The 18,091-nt window shown below is 37.7% G+C and overlaps 1 protein-coding gene and 1 non-coding gene across 2 annotated transcripts in view; both read right to left on the reverse strand.

Annotated features, from left to right (window-relative positions):
* Positions 1-1,782: 1,782 nt before the first annotated feature.
* Positions 1,783-18,091, reverse strand: part of IPO7 (importin 7) — a 33,400-nt gene continuing 17,091 nt past the window's right edge. The window contains exons 9-25 of the mRNA XM_048948304.1: positions 17,401-17,535; positions 16,806-16,905; positions 15,427-15,503; positions 14,959-15,075; positions 14,260-14,349; positions 13,574-13,739; positions 12,970-13,130; positions 12,141-12,269; positions 10,877-10,943; positions 10,671-10,796; positions 10,310-10,407; positions 9,174-9,269; positions 7,433-7,653; positions 7,127-7,332; positions 5,781-5,987; positions 5,298-5,414; positions 1,783-3,488 (exon numbers count right to left, since the gene is read on the reverse strand). Coding sequence (XP_048804261.1) covers positions 3,391-3,488; positions 5,298-5,414; positions 5,781-5,987; positions 7,127-7,332; positions 7,433-7,653; positions 9,174-9,269; positions 10,310-10,407; positions 10,671-10,796; positions 10,877-10,943; positions 12,141-12,269; positions 12,970-13,130; positions 13,574-13,739; positions 14,260-14,349; positions 14,959-15,075; positions 15,427-15,503; positions 16,806-16,905; positions 17,401-17,535 — 2,211 coding nt within the window. The 3' untranslated portion in view covers positions 1,783-3,390. The remainder of the gene's footprint in view (positions 3,489-5,297; positions 5,415-5,780; positions 5,988-7,126; positions 7,333-7,432; positions 7,654-9,173; positions 9,270-10,309; positions 10,408-10,670; positions 10,797-10,876; positions 10,944-12,140; positions 12,270-12,969; positions 13,131-13,573; positions 13,740-14,259; positions 14,350-14,958; positions 15,076-15,426; positions 15,504-16,805; positions 16,906-17,400; positions 17,536-18,091) is intronic.
* Positions 13,904-14,085, reverse strand: LOC125695604 (small nucleolar RNA SNORA23). Its single transcript, XR_007378016.1, has one exon. It is a non-coding gene; the product is annotated as a small nucleolar RNA SNORA23 (small nucleolar RNA).

The following is an 18,091-nucleotide window of genomic DNA, read 5'->3' on the forward strand; positions in this document are numbered from 1 at the left end:
GGTGGTTTTGGGAGTGCGGCAATCCGGCAGCAGCTCCAGACGAAACGCGTGGCAGAAGAGTCGTAGGTCGCTGCCGTGCGGCATTGCGGCACCTCGGGGCACCGCTGCTCCGTGCGGCAGCGAGCGACTGAAATCCCTTGGTTAGCATCACACACTACGCGTGAGGAAGGACTGGAAGACGAAAGCAGGACAAAACGGGCCGTGAGGCTTAACGGTGCTGCTCCGAGAACTGATTATTGCAAAAAGGAGGAAATTTCCGTTAGGAAAATGCAGCTTAACCTGTGCAACTGATCACCGGCTATCAGTCATTAGGCACAGCACAAAGCACCAGGATGCACGTGCAGTGCTTTGTAATTACTCCACTGCATACTGAATCCTGTAGTAATTTCAAGGCTGTGACATCTGACCATAGTTTTGATGTACTGCACCAAAACCTACATTCTTTTTAGGAAAAATGTGTTACCAAGGTTATACAACTGGTATAGAGTATGTCAGCAGCGCTTGGGAGGGGAAAACAAATGTCAGAGCTAAGCAACAGAACTCCCAAGTACTGCCAGAACGCAGTTGCATTCTAAAGCCCACACCAGAATGAGTGAAGATGGAGGAGTTGCTTAAGATGTTTATTAATCAAAGGAGATTTTTCCATAATAGAAAAAAAAAACAAAGACTTTAGCTTTCCCAACTCTTCCTTTAGAGTTGTATTATCCCTGAAAAATTGAATGGATAAGTGCAAGTTGTAGGAGAACTTGACACGTGCATCACCAAAACGGAAATGGCGCATCACAAAATGCACTGTCACCACCAACATAAAACCGTGCTGCAATTCATACAAATGCATTTCTTGGAGCAAAGGAAAGCAAAGTTGTAGGATCCATTTTTTTAAAAAGCTACTCCTTTCGAATCGGTCTAGTTAACACATGAAAGCACCCTTGAAGTAAGGCTATCCTCATACCACGATAAACTTCCTCCCTTGATGTGGAAAAATACTAGTTTCAGAAATAAGAATGGCACTAAATTGGTAATTTTCCCTCTTTTTTCCATCTGCTTTGTACACGCAGCCTTCTTGCTGCTGTCGCATCTCTTACCCTGAGGCAAAAGCACCATCTGCCCTAAAACGTTCTCAGACTTTCCTGGCAGGGCAGGAAGTATATGAGATAAGCAGATACCCAACAAGCAGATGTTCAGAAATGATTCAAGTCCAACTGAGTGTTTTTCAAGGTTGAGGAATGCACAGGAAAAAACATTCTGCGATTATACATCACCTTTTCCTACAAGATAAAACTGTCCAGAGATGAGCTTGAGGCCAGAGTATACCTGTGGGTGCTCAGGAGTTATGCACAGCACAGTTCTGCTCTATGTACTTAGCCAGACAGCTTAGGGCTCACTAAGTAAGTACTCCTGTGGCTCCCATAGCACTCATGTAACAGATACTTTGGATTCAATACTTAATTTTTTAGGCTTTTTCACCTCAGGTGCAATATCCATCAAGTCTACACTTTGCTCCAAGTACTGCTTTGGTATCCCAATAGGGCAAAGTGACAGCATAATGCCGCCTCAGCCTCTCACGCCAGCACTCTGCAGGGAAGTGTTTTTCACCTAAGAAAGGCTGTCCAGAGAGGAGGGAGTGCAAAAGCCCCATGCACCTGGCTCACAGTACAGCATGAGCCATCCTGTAACAAACAGAAGGCAGAGAACTGTGCCAAGAGAACTGTGCCAGTCAGCAAGGAGACCCCACATCAATTCCAGCTATGCTGCTGATGCAAAAAAACACACCACACAAACCAATTTTCTGAAGACTGCATTTTGAGTATCATAATATATATATGTGCATTTCATTTTTACAGATATAAACTCAGTTTATTTTTAACCTGTATTTAAATTTTGGAGGCTTACATTAAATTAAGGTAGCTCATTTAATATCAATTGTAACAGCAGGTGACATTTTAATATAAAAACAGCTAAAAGAAAAAAAAAAAACATTTGATTTAAAAGACCTGACACCAATGATCTCAAGGCAAGATCAAAAACCTATGGATTTATGCTTTAAGAAAAGAAAGAGGGGGCACGTGAGCCAACCCATTCACAGCATCTCCCTGCTGGCTTCTTCATACAGTGGTTTTCATAGTGGTCCCAGAGGGAACTGTATTTCGCCTCTCTAGCTAAAATACTAGTTACTATAGCAACTTTGAAAGAAGAAAATTGTGGCTTCAAAAATGGAAGATTGGCAAAACTTCAAATACACTGTCTGGATCAGGCAGACGATGGTACATTAACACTGGAGTGCACTCGCACTGCCTCGATGAGGGGAAAAAAAGGTTTTGCAGAATTATGGGAAAAACTGCATTCATAGATCAAAGCCCAGGTTAGCCAAATTCTTATTTTTTTTAATAGATTGCATATATAGATGTTTCATCCGCACACTTCAATCAACTCATTTAAGAGCAGAACTTCACATCTAATTTACATGCTTCAGAAAAGATCACTTTCTCAGTGCTTACAACGAACATTTGTATCCAAATTGTAACTCGTACAGTGAGATCTTTAAGAAAAACAAAGGACACAGAGGGTGTTGCTATTTTTTTCTTTTTTAGCAGCAATGAAATATCACTAACCCCTTTTTTACAGAACCGAATTCAAGTCACAGCCAGAGGTGACTGCACCACAAAGTCACCAGGTACAAAACTGCTAGTTTCATTTTAAATTAATAACTTGAAATTATTTTCCCCAATACATCCCTTATTTTTTATTTTTATTTTTTTATAAACAGCAAACATTTTGCTATTTTTGTACATAGGCTAGCAGGCTTGTTTCAATATGAAAGTGCTAATTCATTTACAGATTTATCAGTTATGTAGTGCTACATTAAGTGTCCAATATTCTACATATGAACAATCTTGATAAATGGAAACGATGAAGATTAAGTAAGGCTATTTGATTACCTTATTTACACTGAAAGAATAGACACCCAAATAAGGAAGGGAGAAAAGGGAAGTTGGGCAAATACTCATACCGCCACAGGTGTAAAAATTAAGTCTGCCTCCTAACTTGTACTGTAAATGAGATTTTAAATAGTCCTGCAGCCCATGCCTATTTTTTTTCCTCAGAAAAAGAAAAGCTGCCTTCATGACATCCCTCTTGATTTCCGATTTCCAAAGTGTGTCATTTGAAGCTTTATATTCAGATTCTTCCTATCTTCAAAAAAAAAAAACCCTCTAGTTTGCTTTCCAGTATTAGACTGCATGATCAGGTCCCACAATTGGGGCTTTTGTCCAATCTATTTATCAATTAGTTTAGAGTGAGCTGTAGATAACATGAACCAATTCTGGAACCACTATTGGGAGGAACACAAGCTCTTCACTACAATCACACAGTAGCAGGAAAAGTGATAATTCAATTCATTCCTGGGGCAGGGCCTCCAAAATTAAACGAAGTTGGCACGACTGGAGCATTGAATTTGTATCCTCCGTGCTTTTCAATCATTTTGGATTCTAAAAAAAATTAAAAAGAACAAAGATAGAAGGAAAATTAATCAGTGCTCACAAAGCAGAAATGCATCAGGCCCCAGCAGCAGACTTACAGTTGTGCTTAAATGATAAATGACATTTATGTTTCCAACAAGCACACTTCAGCTTTTGGGAACAAGTATGTAATTCCATGTTTCTGAAGGAAGACCTAAACAAATGCTGGATTTCTAAAATTGCTGACAGATGCCCACTTCTTTCTGATTAAAATACTTGTCCATCAGACCAGTACCAGATCACACATTACAAACAAAAGCACTAAACAGATATCAGCTCAACTTTCATTTGTTCCTATATCAGCCCCACAGTATGAGCAGAAATAAGCTTAGTTCTGAGAGAAACCACCACGTTCATCATGTTTCATTTTCAACCACGCCTTAAGACCTTTAGGCATTCGAGGTTCACAAATCCATCCCTCCATCCGTTTTTACTAGATGCACGTTACATCCTTTAAAGACCAAAGCAAGATTGCCTTTTACAAGTTCTGATCTTTTTACAAGCTCTAGCGAAAGGAGAGCTCAAAAACAGGTTGGTAAAAACTTGGTCTCTTTCTGGAAATACAACTCATTATCCAGAGGATCTGCATTTGGACTGTTTCATTTGAAAAAGGCCAGAAAAATGCTGCCATGGCTCATGAGGGACAAGGAGAGAACACAGCCCAGGCAACATGGCTTTGTTCGCTCCTGGTCGCTTGGAGTACAGAAGGCGAGTTTCTCTTAGCATATGGAGATTCTTCTTAGCTACACAGTGAGACAGATAAGATTCCAGATCCTCCTATTAGGTCTGGTAGGAAGCCTGAATGGAGACCAACATGCTCTGTTAGTATGTAAGAATTTCCTGCGAGGATCTACCTCCTTAAGTTCAACTTCACAACCTGAACCTCATCTGTTCTACGAATAAGCAGTTGGGAAAAAAAATTTACATTCTTATTCATAAAATGCACAAGAAGAACACAGCGAGACTGCAGTTTCCATCCATCAGAGAGGGTCACTGCAGACACTTAAGCTCTGCCATACATCTGGCTATTTTCTGACAAAAAAATATTATCAAATGATTACTCAGTACTAAGCTTTTTACTGAAAGCTTTCTGAACTTCTAATCTGAAGCACCTTACTACAATAAGATGCAGAATATGACCTAGACAAAAATGCAGCCTTGACTTCAGAGACTGATACATACTGGCTTACTCTCAAACAATAAGGAAGTTGATAAAAAAGCCATGAATATTTGCCCATTTCCATATATTTAAAAGCCTCAATCCGTATTATCTTCTCTGAAGAATAGCATTTTGAAATATTTAATAGATTTAACAATGTAGCTTTATAGATGGATGCTAGTTTTTGAGCAAGTGTTTTCCCACCCACAGAATCAGAGGCTATTCCAGCTGCAACAAGTCACATCACAAAATACTCTACTGGTTGTGTAACATGTTTGCTTGTTACCATACCTGTAAGTTCATCCACTTTCAGGTCAATAATTGTTTTCAAGTTCAACATTATAACCAACTATATAATATATACTTCCATATGTATAATGAAGTATATAATATATAATCCAAATTATAATAATTCTTCATTGAGACATCTCTACTATTTCATACACACGTAGTTTTCCATACAAATTATGCACTAAAGCTTTGTGACCTGGCAATCTTTGCACTTTTCAAGCATCTCCAGACTGCAAAACAAGCCTGCTTTGATGAAAACGTTATTAGGCATGACTTTATAGGCAGCTAAAGCTAAAGAATCACTTAATGGTATAAAGGGGAAAAAATACCATGTGCTGCCCGCCTCTGATCTGCCAGAGTTGCTATGTCCTGCAATTGTTTCCTCTGTTCTTCATTAAGGCCCTGTGTCAAAGTTTGGTACCACACAGGGTTACGATTCTGAATTGCTGCAAGAGAAAGGAAACAGAAACAAAAGGTGCTTGTTCATTAAAATGTCCTGTAACTCAAAGCATATTAACTCACTGCCATTTGCATCAAAACTGTATTCTGATAAACCCTGTCAGGATTACATAATCCAAGACATCCCAATCCAAGACATCTCTCTGCTTCCCTCCCACAACAAATTCATTCCGAGAGCTCCTATTTCTCTGAAAGAGAAATGATGGCAACACTCTCCCCCTTTTTCAAAGAAAGAACTCACTTAATTCAAACCATATACTGGAAAGCTTTCAGCAAGTTCTGGTTCACAATGATAGGATAAAATTAAGTTAAAATGTAATTTGTTGGCCAGAAAAGAAAATAAAATTACTTACTCTGAAAAATTGTTTTAAATATCTGATATTCATCAACAGGGTTGTCTTCATCATCAATAATTGTGGAATAGCCTTCCAAAGCAGTTTCTTCAGCATCATCTTCTTCCCAGTCTTCATCATCTCCATCTTCACCTGCCTGCTTCGCTAGAATTTCTAGATATTCTTGGCCATCCTCATCAATGTCATCTTCATCACTCCCCAATTCCTCTGAGTGAGATACCACACACAAAAATGCTTAATCTCAAGAACAGTTAAAAAGATATATAAACATACATACAGTTAGTGTTGAAAAGCACTTGCTAAAACTAAACAAAGCACTATTGGTACTCCAAAGGATGTTTGAAACAATTTGATGTTTAATTAATAATAATAATGATAATTTGCTAACAGATATTTAAAGGGGTCTTCAAAAGGGACTTGGAAATGATGCTTGAGAACTACAAAAAGTAACAGGATTAACAGTGTGTAATGATTTGGGGAATCCAGAAGTCAATAGCAGAGATCAAAAAGAGACCTGCCTTCAACTAGACAGATGAAAAACACTTAAATGCAGAAAGTGCTTCAAACATTCAAAGACATCAGGATGACAACATAAAAAGCAAAATGAAGCAAGAGAGAAAAGCTTAAGGATTGTATAGAAAAGATGAAAAACAGACGTAGGGAGAAATTACACATAATTTTTATCTTCAAATAAAGAATATGCAAAAAAGGTGAAAGCCTGGGACAACACTCTACAGAGAAAAAAGTCTATAAAAGCTGATGAAGTTCAGACCATGAGAAATGAGAAATCCTTGCTTAAGAAAAAGACTAAGAACTGTTATCTTCTCCAATTATCTGACTGTAATTGGAGCTTGGAGCAAACTGCCTCCGCCCAATGCAGGGCAGTAAGAACCAAACCTTGAAAAGGTCCCTTCCTACTCAAACCATTCTGACTATGATCCATTTCAATATACATCTACATCTCCAGCATTTCATGGGACAATCTGTAATATATATTAGTCCAAACTGTACAATGAAGCACAGCAGCAAACTCCTTCTACCGACTCTAACCACTTATCCAAAGAGAAAACAGGACCCAGCACTAATTCTTTTCAGTGCTGACAGCATCCATACACAAAAGCCAGCTTGACAACAACTTTGAGGAGACCCAATTGTGGAAGTCAGCTTCTAAGAGTGACAGGAAAGCAAGCAGATATGCTTGAAAGATGTTAAAAGATGTCTAATGCTCTGTCTCAGCTTTGAGTTTAGAATTAGGGAACTCTGAAGAATTCCACGAAAAACAACTCCACGTATCCACCAGGAAACATGAAAAACAGAACATAACAATGGATCTTCAGTCTCCATACCTGTTTCCTCATCTTCTTCAGCTTCATCATCATCATCACTGTCATTTTCATGCTCCGCATGACAGGCATAAGCTCTTTTTAATCCATTAAATAAAAGGATAAAAGCTGGCAGGATCTGGCCAGCAACTTGATTTAAAACCTGTGGTATTTGCTCCAGATCAATGAGAGCACACAAGCCAAGCACACACATTTTTCTGTCGTGAAGTCTGTAAAATAAAACAGCGTGCAAATTACAAATTCCAGTATGATTTAGAAGCTGATAGAGGTGTACCTTAGAGAATAACTTTAAAGATTAGAAACACTCACCCCAAGAAGCAGTCCACATCATTAAGCCACTGTGTTATGAAGTGATTAGTGACAGGCTCCACATTATTGGGAAAACGAAGATTTTCCAATGTATTTAATAATAGATGAGGATTGTAATACAAAGCAGCTATGGCAACCTGGAGGCACATTGTTCGTAGTTCACTTGTTTTCACTTCTCTGGTCAATCTCTCTAAAGCAGCTTCCACAAATAAGGGTATGCACTGAAGAGCGAGAACCATTATAAACTTAGTGGTCAAAATCAGTTCTTTATTTCAGACTCCAGAAATGGCTGAAAAACCAGACTGGCACATAAATACATAGGGTGTGAAATGGAAATAACTGTTCACAGCCAGCAGAAGTCACATATGAATGAAGATGAAATAAAAACATGAAAAGTTATTATATCTACTCCATACACGATTTGGATTTTGTGACATTATGGACAGCAGAAGTAAATCCCTAGTATTTTAATCTTGTCTTTTAAAAAAGAGGCCCAGGAACTCAGTTTTTGTGGCTTTTAGTTGTGGATAGTGAAAAAATAAATAAACAAGTCAATGGACACGGCCAACGTTCCAAGATGATAACTATTAAAAGAATTACTCTTCATAGATGGCACACTAAAAAAGGTTTGCTATAGAAGTTTTTCCTTCAAATAAGTTAAAACCAGAATTTCCAACGCCCACAAGCATGGAAAAAAGCCATGCCATGCTACTGATATAGGAGGGCTGGTCTGAAAGCAATGCCTCCTGCTTTATTATGTTGGCCCACAGTGTCAGAGGCAGATGTTGGTGGGTTGGCAGTAGAGGCTGAACCTTCCCACCAACATCCCCCTACGTGTTGTTGCTGTGTGACAGGTGGCAGCAGCGGGGCAGTCTGACTACAGGCGTCTGAAACGGATATGTGTAGGGAGCAAAGGGGTGTCCTTCAACTCCTCCTCACAGAAAGAAATGGCATCCACTGACATTCATCAATGTTTGCTGAACATTTATGGAGGGCAGACAGTGGTTGTGAACACGGTGAGATGGTAGGTAGACGGTACACAGCGTGGTTCAGCTATGTGACAGTGGGTCACCTCCACTGGTGCAGATATTTTCGTTACGTACACATTGACTACAGTGACTACATTGAAAAACAATGTTCTGCAGCTGAGAATTTGCTCTGTCAAATAGTGTTATTATGCTCTTTGTATCTGATCTAGTTTCCATGGAAGTAAATAGGGGGCATTACTTTCAGAGCGGCCTACATAGCTATTACTTGCCATATACACAAAGGAAGCACACAAATGCACCTCTCAAATCCCAACTTCCATTCACACTTAATGAAATCCCTGGCTCTGCTGTGATATTAATTAGGATTCTAAGAACTTCATTCTCATTCGTATTTAAAGACTACTAACTTGACAGATTGAATCATTTTCATCAACATTCACTATAATTACCTTAGAATAAAATTAATCAACTTTTAGCTAAGATGCTCCTAAAACAGTTCTCTTCCAGATTCATGAAAACACTTTATACTGAGTTTTGCAGCATCCTAAATCCTGGAGATGAAGTGTGCAGTAACTATTTTCTTAGTGCTGTTAACTGCACGGTAGAATTTGTGACACTGAAGGAGAAGACAGGATCATTAGTCACCCTACACAAGCTTCTTGTAACAGAAATTTTCACTTTAACAGGTAATCAATTCATATTTGAGGAAAAAAGTCTTTTTAATATTAGCAATATCAACCAAAGTTACCAACCTGATCAATTCCACGCCCTTTACATTGAAGAATAATTACTTCTAATAGTTTTGCTGCATGACATTCTGCATCTTCTCCAGCAACTCCTGTCAGGACCTGAAAAGTAATTATTTTTTATTGCATCACTTCAAGAGGTATTTTCAACATGCTGCTTTGCTTTGAAAAGCCATTATAAATGTACCCAATTTACAATGCTTGTATAAACACCCATCAGTGAAGAAGCCAAATCTACAGCAATGGCTCACTGTTAGAACCACAGAGAATATAACATTGCTGAAAGCAGTTGAAACAAACCTACCTGAACTAACGTTAAATAACTCTATGCACACTGACCTCATCACATTAACTGTATTCACAACCAGCTGCCACTTGGATTTATTTCCATACACAAAATAAAAATTTCTCTTAAGCATTCATGTATCCTGTATTTTTTCTTTTTAAAAAATATTTAGGATATTCTTCAGGAGATGATACAGCTTTTGTGCCAGATTCACCGTGCTCACCTCATAATACACTAAGAGGCTTTTGCTTTTTTTCCCCACAATACACTAAGTAGTATTTACAACCAACCTGATTGCAACTTCACGTCAAATAAAGGTTGGCAACATTCAGAACCACCCCATTCTACTCTCAGCTTCAGTCACTGATCTCACATAACCTTGGTAAAACAGATTTCTATTCTTATCCCTCTACTTCCCATCTCCACTTGTTTTAGCTAACAGATTTCAGATCTCCAGCGTACATATAGTATTTGGTATTCTAGCTGTAACAAGGTTACAAACCCCAGATTAAATTATAGGTCCTTAGCAATAGACACCCACACACACACTATGTAAGCCAATATAGAAACTGTATTAAAAAAGATGCGCACAAAAAAGGGTTGTTTAATCTGCTTTTGTTGTTTAATTTTATTTTTCCTTTTTAGCAAAAATATATCTAAAATTTCATGTAATCTCTGTATTTGTCAGCAATAACATCACAACGTGTGGATTCACAAAAGATGCTAAAGAGCACAGTGTTTTAAGAGCACGTCAGAATTTCTAGTCTCAGAGTCTACTGTTGTAGAAAAAAGTACCCACCTAAAGTATGTATTACTTCAGATATCACAGATTATGATCACAGAGTCACCTACTTACCTTCTTGCACATACTGTAGATCATTTCAAGGTATTTCGTGTCTGACAGAAGTGTATCCGTATCAACAGTAACGTAATTATGCAAGAGAGGCATCATATCTGTGATAAGAATAATAAGTTAATTTGTTTTCATGTTTTATGAACAGAATAGCTGACAAAACCAGGTTGAAAGCTACATATTACTAAGTTTATCATGATCCGTGCCTAATGTTTTTCAAGGTAAGCATTCATCTATTCAGAATTAAGTATCTGCAAGTGAGAACACTTCAGATTTCTCCTAAACGTTTCAATAAAGATGTAATCCACTTTTCTGCATGAAATCATAGGTGAAACCATACGGCTTTCTGATTTATACTACCTACCAGTAAAATAATCAAAGCCATCCTGCTGAAAGACTTCAAAAACAAGAGGAAGAAGCTGCCACATTTGTGCAGAAACTTGCTGACAGGTCAAACTATGAGCCAAGGAAAATATCTCCTCATAGAATTCTAAAAGAAACAGAAATGGAGACAAATTTTAAAGCCTGTCCCACGCTACTGAAAACTTAAGCAAATACAAGTACACATACCTAATACATGCTGCTGCAAAACTGTTCCAATCACTTGCAAGCAGATCCCTTCCAGCTGCTGAGTAATCTGAAGAAGCAAGAAAATGGAAAAGATTTATGACTGTTTGCAGTACTTTGGAGCTGAAATTAAACAATTTTTAATTTATTCCAACTTCTTTGTCTTTACAAAATACCTTCTTCTAGAAACATAAACCTTCTCACATTTTAGAACACAATGCACCTGGATGACAATTTTTAAGACCACTTTTAAAAGGAGGTATTTTTGGAATACTCTGTGAACACTGGAAAAAAAATCTTTACAGTTTATTACAGTGTACCCTTTAAAAAAAGCCTGTGACAAGACTATGCCACAATTCTGTCCCATCAGAACACATGGAACCCACGTACACCTCAAAGACCTCAGCAATGAAAGCTGAAGCAAGTACGTGCTGTTTCAGAAAAGTGAAATTTCAGAGGAACCCTAAAACTAACTGGGACTGATTGGTTGCGCACTACATGAACTTCAGTGCTGGTCTACAGGTCTGTATCGTCTGACCAACAATAACTTCTCAGTCTGTGGAACAGCTAACAAAAAAAATCAATAACCTGACATTTACAGCACTCACTCTGCACTGGAATAAATAAAGATGGAGTTTCTGGTCTTAGCTATACAGAACGGGATTTGAGACTAACTGAATGAAAAGCCTACCTGACCATCCAGTATAAGAGGTCTTTAAGTATAAATGCTTACTGATCAATTTCTTACAAAGGAGCTCCTCAGGATTAGCATATTGTTAGATATTCATCCCATTTCATCCATTTGCCAACAAAAACAAGTAAATGCTTGTTTGGCAGCTTCCGCAGCCAAGTCTATAAGCATAACTGGCCCTTTGTTTATTGCACTAATAACTGGATTGTTACACCTTGGACACACAATTTGTATTGTGTTTCCTTAGTAAAACCTTCAGAGCTCTTAAGAGTACAATTTATTACTTAACTATTTAAGTCAAAGTATCCTGTCATTAGTTATCAAAATGCAATAGCTGACTTTGTCAAGAAAGTTTATAATCAGCAGTGGCATATTTAAAACAAGCTGTATTCCAGCTGGAAGTTAGTCCATCTATTATGTCAGAAACACAATACAGACTGCCACTGTTCTTTGTTTTAAGAAAGTTTTGGCTACAGATGGTTTTCCAACTAATTAATGTCAGATACACAAGAACTACAAAAGACTTTCCAGTGGCTCAGACTATAGGTATTAGTTTTGAAAGTAAAATATACATACTTCCTTGTGATCTTCAACTACACTGAGAAGTGTATCAATAGTATTCAAGATTCCCATTGCTGTCACTGCTTTGTCATCACTGCCTTCCTCATCAGGTCCAGTCTGGATCACCTGGTTAAACGTCATCGCCTGCACATAATAACAAAACAACCCATAAATGTCATTCAGTGAGGATATACTTGGAGGTGAAGAACAATTGTGCAAGTTTGGCATTCCACAGAAATAATCTAAGATGTTTTGTTAAGAAAATATTAAGATGACTTCTTCACTCCACAGTTTGTTCTCATGACTGATTAAGTTGGAAAATTAAGCCAGTTGAACTGCCATCCCTTATCCATTCATGAATAAAAGTGACATTACCTTCCATGACAAGTAATACAGTTGCACTATCTAGTTTTCTGAGACAAGGACTACAAACTAGATTGGATCACTTAGCAGGAACTCTCAAGGAGGACATGCAAACCATTCAGTCTTAACTTTGAGGTAAGGGCCTTGAATAGTCTAGCACTGACCTGAACTCTGCTACCGAAACTACAAGTACAACTTGCTAGATACAGCTTAATCTCTGCTGCAAATAACTTACCTGCAGATTCAACTTTTTTTGTGCAACTGCTACCAAAATTCATTAACACGTTCACAAGAAAACATGGATAAAGGTTTCTCAAAGATTGCTACAATTCCTAGAAACATCCATTTAGTTCTAGTTATGAAACCCACTTTTGAGGGGAAAAAAAGTCTAAATGTAAAAGGAAACTACTTGTATTCATGCACTTCAGCAGATCCATCTCCCACATACAAAACAACTTTCCAAGTCACCAAAAAGCCTTACCAGGTGCTGTGTCATTTCTACTGCAATTGGGGTAACTTCTTCACTATATTCACAGATCATCTTCTGAATCACATTAGTAAGATCATCATTTTCAGTCTCTCTTATAATATGAAGTAAAGCTTGCATTACAGGCCTAATGAAAGGGGTGATATATTCTTTAGCTGCAAAAAAAAGTGGAAATTAATATCTGACAGTATCACTCTTACACAACTACAATACTAGTATAAGCATGTAAACGTATACTTAATATTTAGTGTTTTGGCATCAATATGCCATAAAAATGAGTAGTACAAATCATTACAACAGTAGTGACGTTCAGATTTTTAATTTAATAAGCTATAGCAAGAGGCTCACAACTGAACTAACAAAGGCCACAGAGTTCCATAATCTATGGAATGCAAGATTACTAACACAAGTTTTAATTAAACAAAAAGAGGTATATAAGCATTTCTGTCAAATCAGCAAAACAATTGATACAGAATCTATGTTTGCATTGTTTTTACACCAGCTTCAGGAATATTAAGCAACATAAAGCCTGCTAGAACAAAAACTACTATTTTTTATACACCCTAAGCTTGTCGTAATTTTATAAAATGAGGGCTACCTTTCTCTTGATTACTGATCAGAACTTGTAGTGCTATTGCAGCTTCCACTTTCACAGGCATTTCCCTATCATCTATCAGACACCGTCTTGTGAGTTCTAAAGCTGTTTGGAGATTCTGGTCACTCTTAAATTTGACTTCACAAAAATAATGAAGAACCCAACAAGCCTGAAAGAAAAAAAAACAAAAAAAATCACCAACATTGAGTAACTTTAGTGTTATAAAATTAAAACCAGGATTATTGACTATCCACATACCTAGAACCCATGGAAATTCTTAAATGTGAAATAAAAGGAATGCTGAGTAATGATACCACAGAACTTATAGGATGAAGATGTTTGAGAGTATGGAGGCTGGCCAGTGGGAGGCACGTCATTCAGACATCACTAGACCAGTACTATGATCTCGAGTTCATCTTTGGCCACAGGTTTTGTGTGAGCAGTACAGTCTAAGTGTAGAACACAAATAGACTATACCACCAGACACAGATGGACAGCTATGCACACAGTCCTGCAGCCATTTCATAGCCAGCTGTTCATAATCATACACAAAGACTAAGCACTGATACAAGCATTCATATTACCACAGGCACAGAAGGAAATGCACCCATTAAAGGAAAAAGCAACTTAATATTCCTTAAATCTAGAGCTAAAAAAATGTCTTAACATTAAATTTTAGGCTTTCTTACCCGTGCTCTCATGTAACCCAGCTCACTGCTGAAGAGAGGGAACACATGATTCTGCAGCATATATTCCATTTGATCTTTATATATTTTTTTCTGTTGCAATAATAACAGAAGCATTTATCAGTTTAAAATTACACATCAAAACGTATTCCTAATACAATAAAAATGGCACACACAGAAGTCTGAACTTGTATAGTATGAGAGCTTAAAAACCCTCACGCTTAACTTTCCCCTTTAATAAAAACATCAAGCAACAGGAATCCCAGATTTTACTCAAACTTTACATAGAACCAGCTTGAAATTTTCAGACAAAATTGTTCACTTTTCCCCTATGATTCACAGCCTCTCAGAAAAGGCTTTTGTTTCGTGGTACGTTACCCTGATACCAAAAGCAAAACGGGTCTGAGAAACCTCTCAGTCACGGTCCAAACACAAATGAAAGACCTGTTTCTTATTCACTGCCATGCTAATTGACAAAGTTCACTGATTTCATTTTATTTCTGCTCTTCTACACAGAAAAGATCTTGTTAAGTCATCAGCCCCTCATTGGATGGATTGTTCTCCTTTCCTCCACAAAGCAGGAATGTAGTTAAACAGTACAGCAAAGAAAACAGCACAGCAATTCTTACTACAAGTAGAGAATTTAAAAGAACTTACAAGTCAGTCAGCTGAACTTGGGCAAAACCTAGTAATTACACTTACTTTTAGAAGAATTTCAGCTAAGGAACCAATCATATGTAAAGCACCATCTTTCTTACGAGGGTCAGCATTTGGCTCCGTAAGAATCTGATAGCAAAAGCCCATTGTCTTCTGCAAGACCTACATCGAATACACAGACAAAGTATTTCAACCAGTCATGGCACATACCATTCTCAGTGCTCTGAAATTGTGTGAATGTCTAACAACCTGATCCAAGCCTGGCGCTTTGATTCTGTTTTATGCATCAGTTGTAAGACATAACATTCTTGATATATGGGTCCCAGAGGAAGTGACAAACAAAAAACAGACTAGTGCAAACAAAATATTTGAGGTAAACGGCAAATTTCACTGTGCTACAATACGAGAGGGTTAAAAAATAAAGCTTCTCAGTAATTCTTTCAGCAAGTAAATACAGCTTACAAGGTAAACCAAAGTAGCACCGTGTTTCAGCAAAATCCTTGTATGGCTTACCTCTTTCCTTTTACTACATGATGTAAACAATAATGTCTGAGCAGCAGTTGTTGGTGAAATGAAGTCTTCAAATACATCTATTAAATAAACAGAACAGCTGTATATTTTAGTCTTTTGATGTAAATAATTATCTTAATGCTATCTAATGGTTTCAAACAAAACAAAACAGTTTTCCAGTTTTATTTCAAGTGGTTCATCACGCTTTCTTATTACAGATGTTTCAAGATCAGACAACAGTAGCAGTGAGTTGGACATTTCTCACAGTTGCATCTCTGATGTTTTTCGTGACCACTGGCTCTGCATACCTAATCTGAAACTTTGTTTCCCTCATTATTAGAATAAATATTTTTAACTAGACATCACTGTATGCTTTCCTACATTATCTGCTGCATCATTAAGGGCATGTAACTGGTTCAGCCAAAAATGCATTTTTTTCCCCTGTAGAAAAGGATTATCAGAGCCATGTATAATACCTATATTGTTTACAGGTCCCTCTGACCTAAGGGACAAGGAATCTCCAAAACCCTAACAATTTCTTGTTTTAACCACATAAAAATCCTAGAAAAAAGAAAGAAGAACTTGTTCAGGAGGCATGAAGATTCTCCTTTCTTCCATGGCCTGAAAGAGCTGCTTATAAATATTATAACTGGCTTATAAACAAATTCCTTGAAAGAAGGCTAAAACTAGACAAGTCTAGAAGGTGAGGCTTATTTCATGCCACGTCATTTACCATTATGGTACATCTGCTCTGAACTACAGCATATTTGAAATTCATCGACATCATAAGAACACCAAGAGCCTAAGCTGAGACAGGGGAAGTTAGGTTAGATACTAGGAGGAAGTTTTTTACACAGAGGGTGCTGACACACTGGAACAGGCTGCCCCAGGAGGCTGTGGGTGCCCCATCCCTGGAGGCATTCAAGGCCAGGCTGGATGTGGCTCTGGGCAGCCTGGTCTGCTGGTTGGTGACCCTGCACACAGCAGGGGGGTTGAAACTACATGATCACTGTGGTCCTTTTCAACCCAGGCTATTCTATAATTCTATAATTTTACAATACTAGCTAGTGCAAACCATAAACTTTTAGTAACGTTAAACTCATAAAAATGCAAGCTAGACCTGGACTGTTTGACTTTTCCAAAAGAAATAATGTAAATGACAAAATCAGCTACTTCACAAATGCAGAAACAATTGCATCACTGCTGAAACTTCCTATGGTATCTGTCACATGGGCCAATCCATCTAAAAGTTAACTACATGAAATCGTATCATTCTACCATTTTCTTTTTTGAAAGATTCAAGTCATGCCTGTTCTCACACACACAAAAAAGCCCCTTCATATAAAGTTAAATTTTAATGTGAAGACACCCCTAATTCTTACCAAATTTCATGCGAATATATTCATATGGATCTTCTTGCCAAAGCTCCTCATCAGCATCTGTATAGCACATCAATGGGAAAATCACATCTTGGATAATCCCCTGCAATTAAAAAAGAAAATTGAAAACAAACTAGTACTGATAAATCAACCTCTGTAATCTGTCCTATATTCAACAAGAATCAGATTTTGCTCTTCGTCAGTTCAGATGCAACATGGTAACATTCTCAGAGTATTTGAAAACAGTGGATTTTCTGCAGTGCCTTAAGGAAGTTTTCTCTGACTTATGTTGCATGGAGATGACTCAATGTGATAAATCCAGTAGTTATCACCATCTCCAAAATTTGTTATGTTGCTGTACAGCCATGTAATCTTTCAATTGGTAAAATATGAAAGGCTTGTAGCAGAAAAAAAATAACAGCTAGTTAGCTTTGCTCATTCATCAAGAAAAAACTTAATTAAACAGGTTTAAACTCTTTTCACAGGTAATTTACAGCAGAGGTTCCCAAAAGTTTATTTCTAGCAACAACAGAGACACTGTACTACAGATTAATGTACTACTGACTCATCTAAGTATTAAATTCAGAAAGTGATTTACTTGAATATGAGGTTTCAAATTCTTCCAGGTGACTGCATGTGACACTCCTTGATTAATGTAGTTCAGCGTTTGCTGCAGAACTCTAGGAGCCATGTACTGCTTCTCCTTGTATTGATACAACACCTTCAGCAACACCTAGAAAAATCATACCTAATTAACAGTTTGTACTGAATATTATTTTAACTTGACAAATGACACAATCCCATCACAATCCTACAGCAAAACCTCTCAAAACGCATCTTAAATGTTTACTCATTGGATTAAAATGGGGACTGACTAATCTACTAAATGTCATTGTTAACTTTATAAAGCAACTTGAAGCTCATATCAGGTACTGAGTATTTTTTAAGCACGCAATCTTCTAAAAAGAAAACGTTAATGCTAATTAATCACCACAGTTTAGGGAGCCTTTTTCTATGAGGCTTATTGCTTTATCTTGCTAACGTTTAGAGGCATAAAATCATGCCTGAACTCCAGACTGGTAAAATGCACCATGTCAGTCTTCTGTCCTTGTCTACACACTACATTACAACAGTGACACTGCATGAAGAGTGCATGGCTATGGAGAGCAATGAGCCCATTCCATGCCCACTGTCCTCTGGTGCAGACCTTTCCCTAGCCCCCATCCCTCCCCTGGCACAGCTCCATGCCGTTCCCTCATGCCCTGTCGCTGTCACACAGAGGAGAGCTC

This window comes from Lagopus muta, chromosome 6, assembly GCF_023343835.1.
Source record: "Lagopus muta isolate bLagMut1 chromosome 6, bLagMut1 primary, whole genome shotgun sequence".
Taxonomy (NCBI): Eukaryota; Metazoa; Chordata; class Aves; order Galliformes; family Phasianidae; genus Lagopus; species Lagopus muta.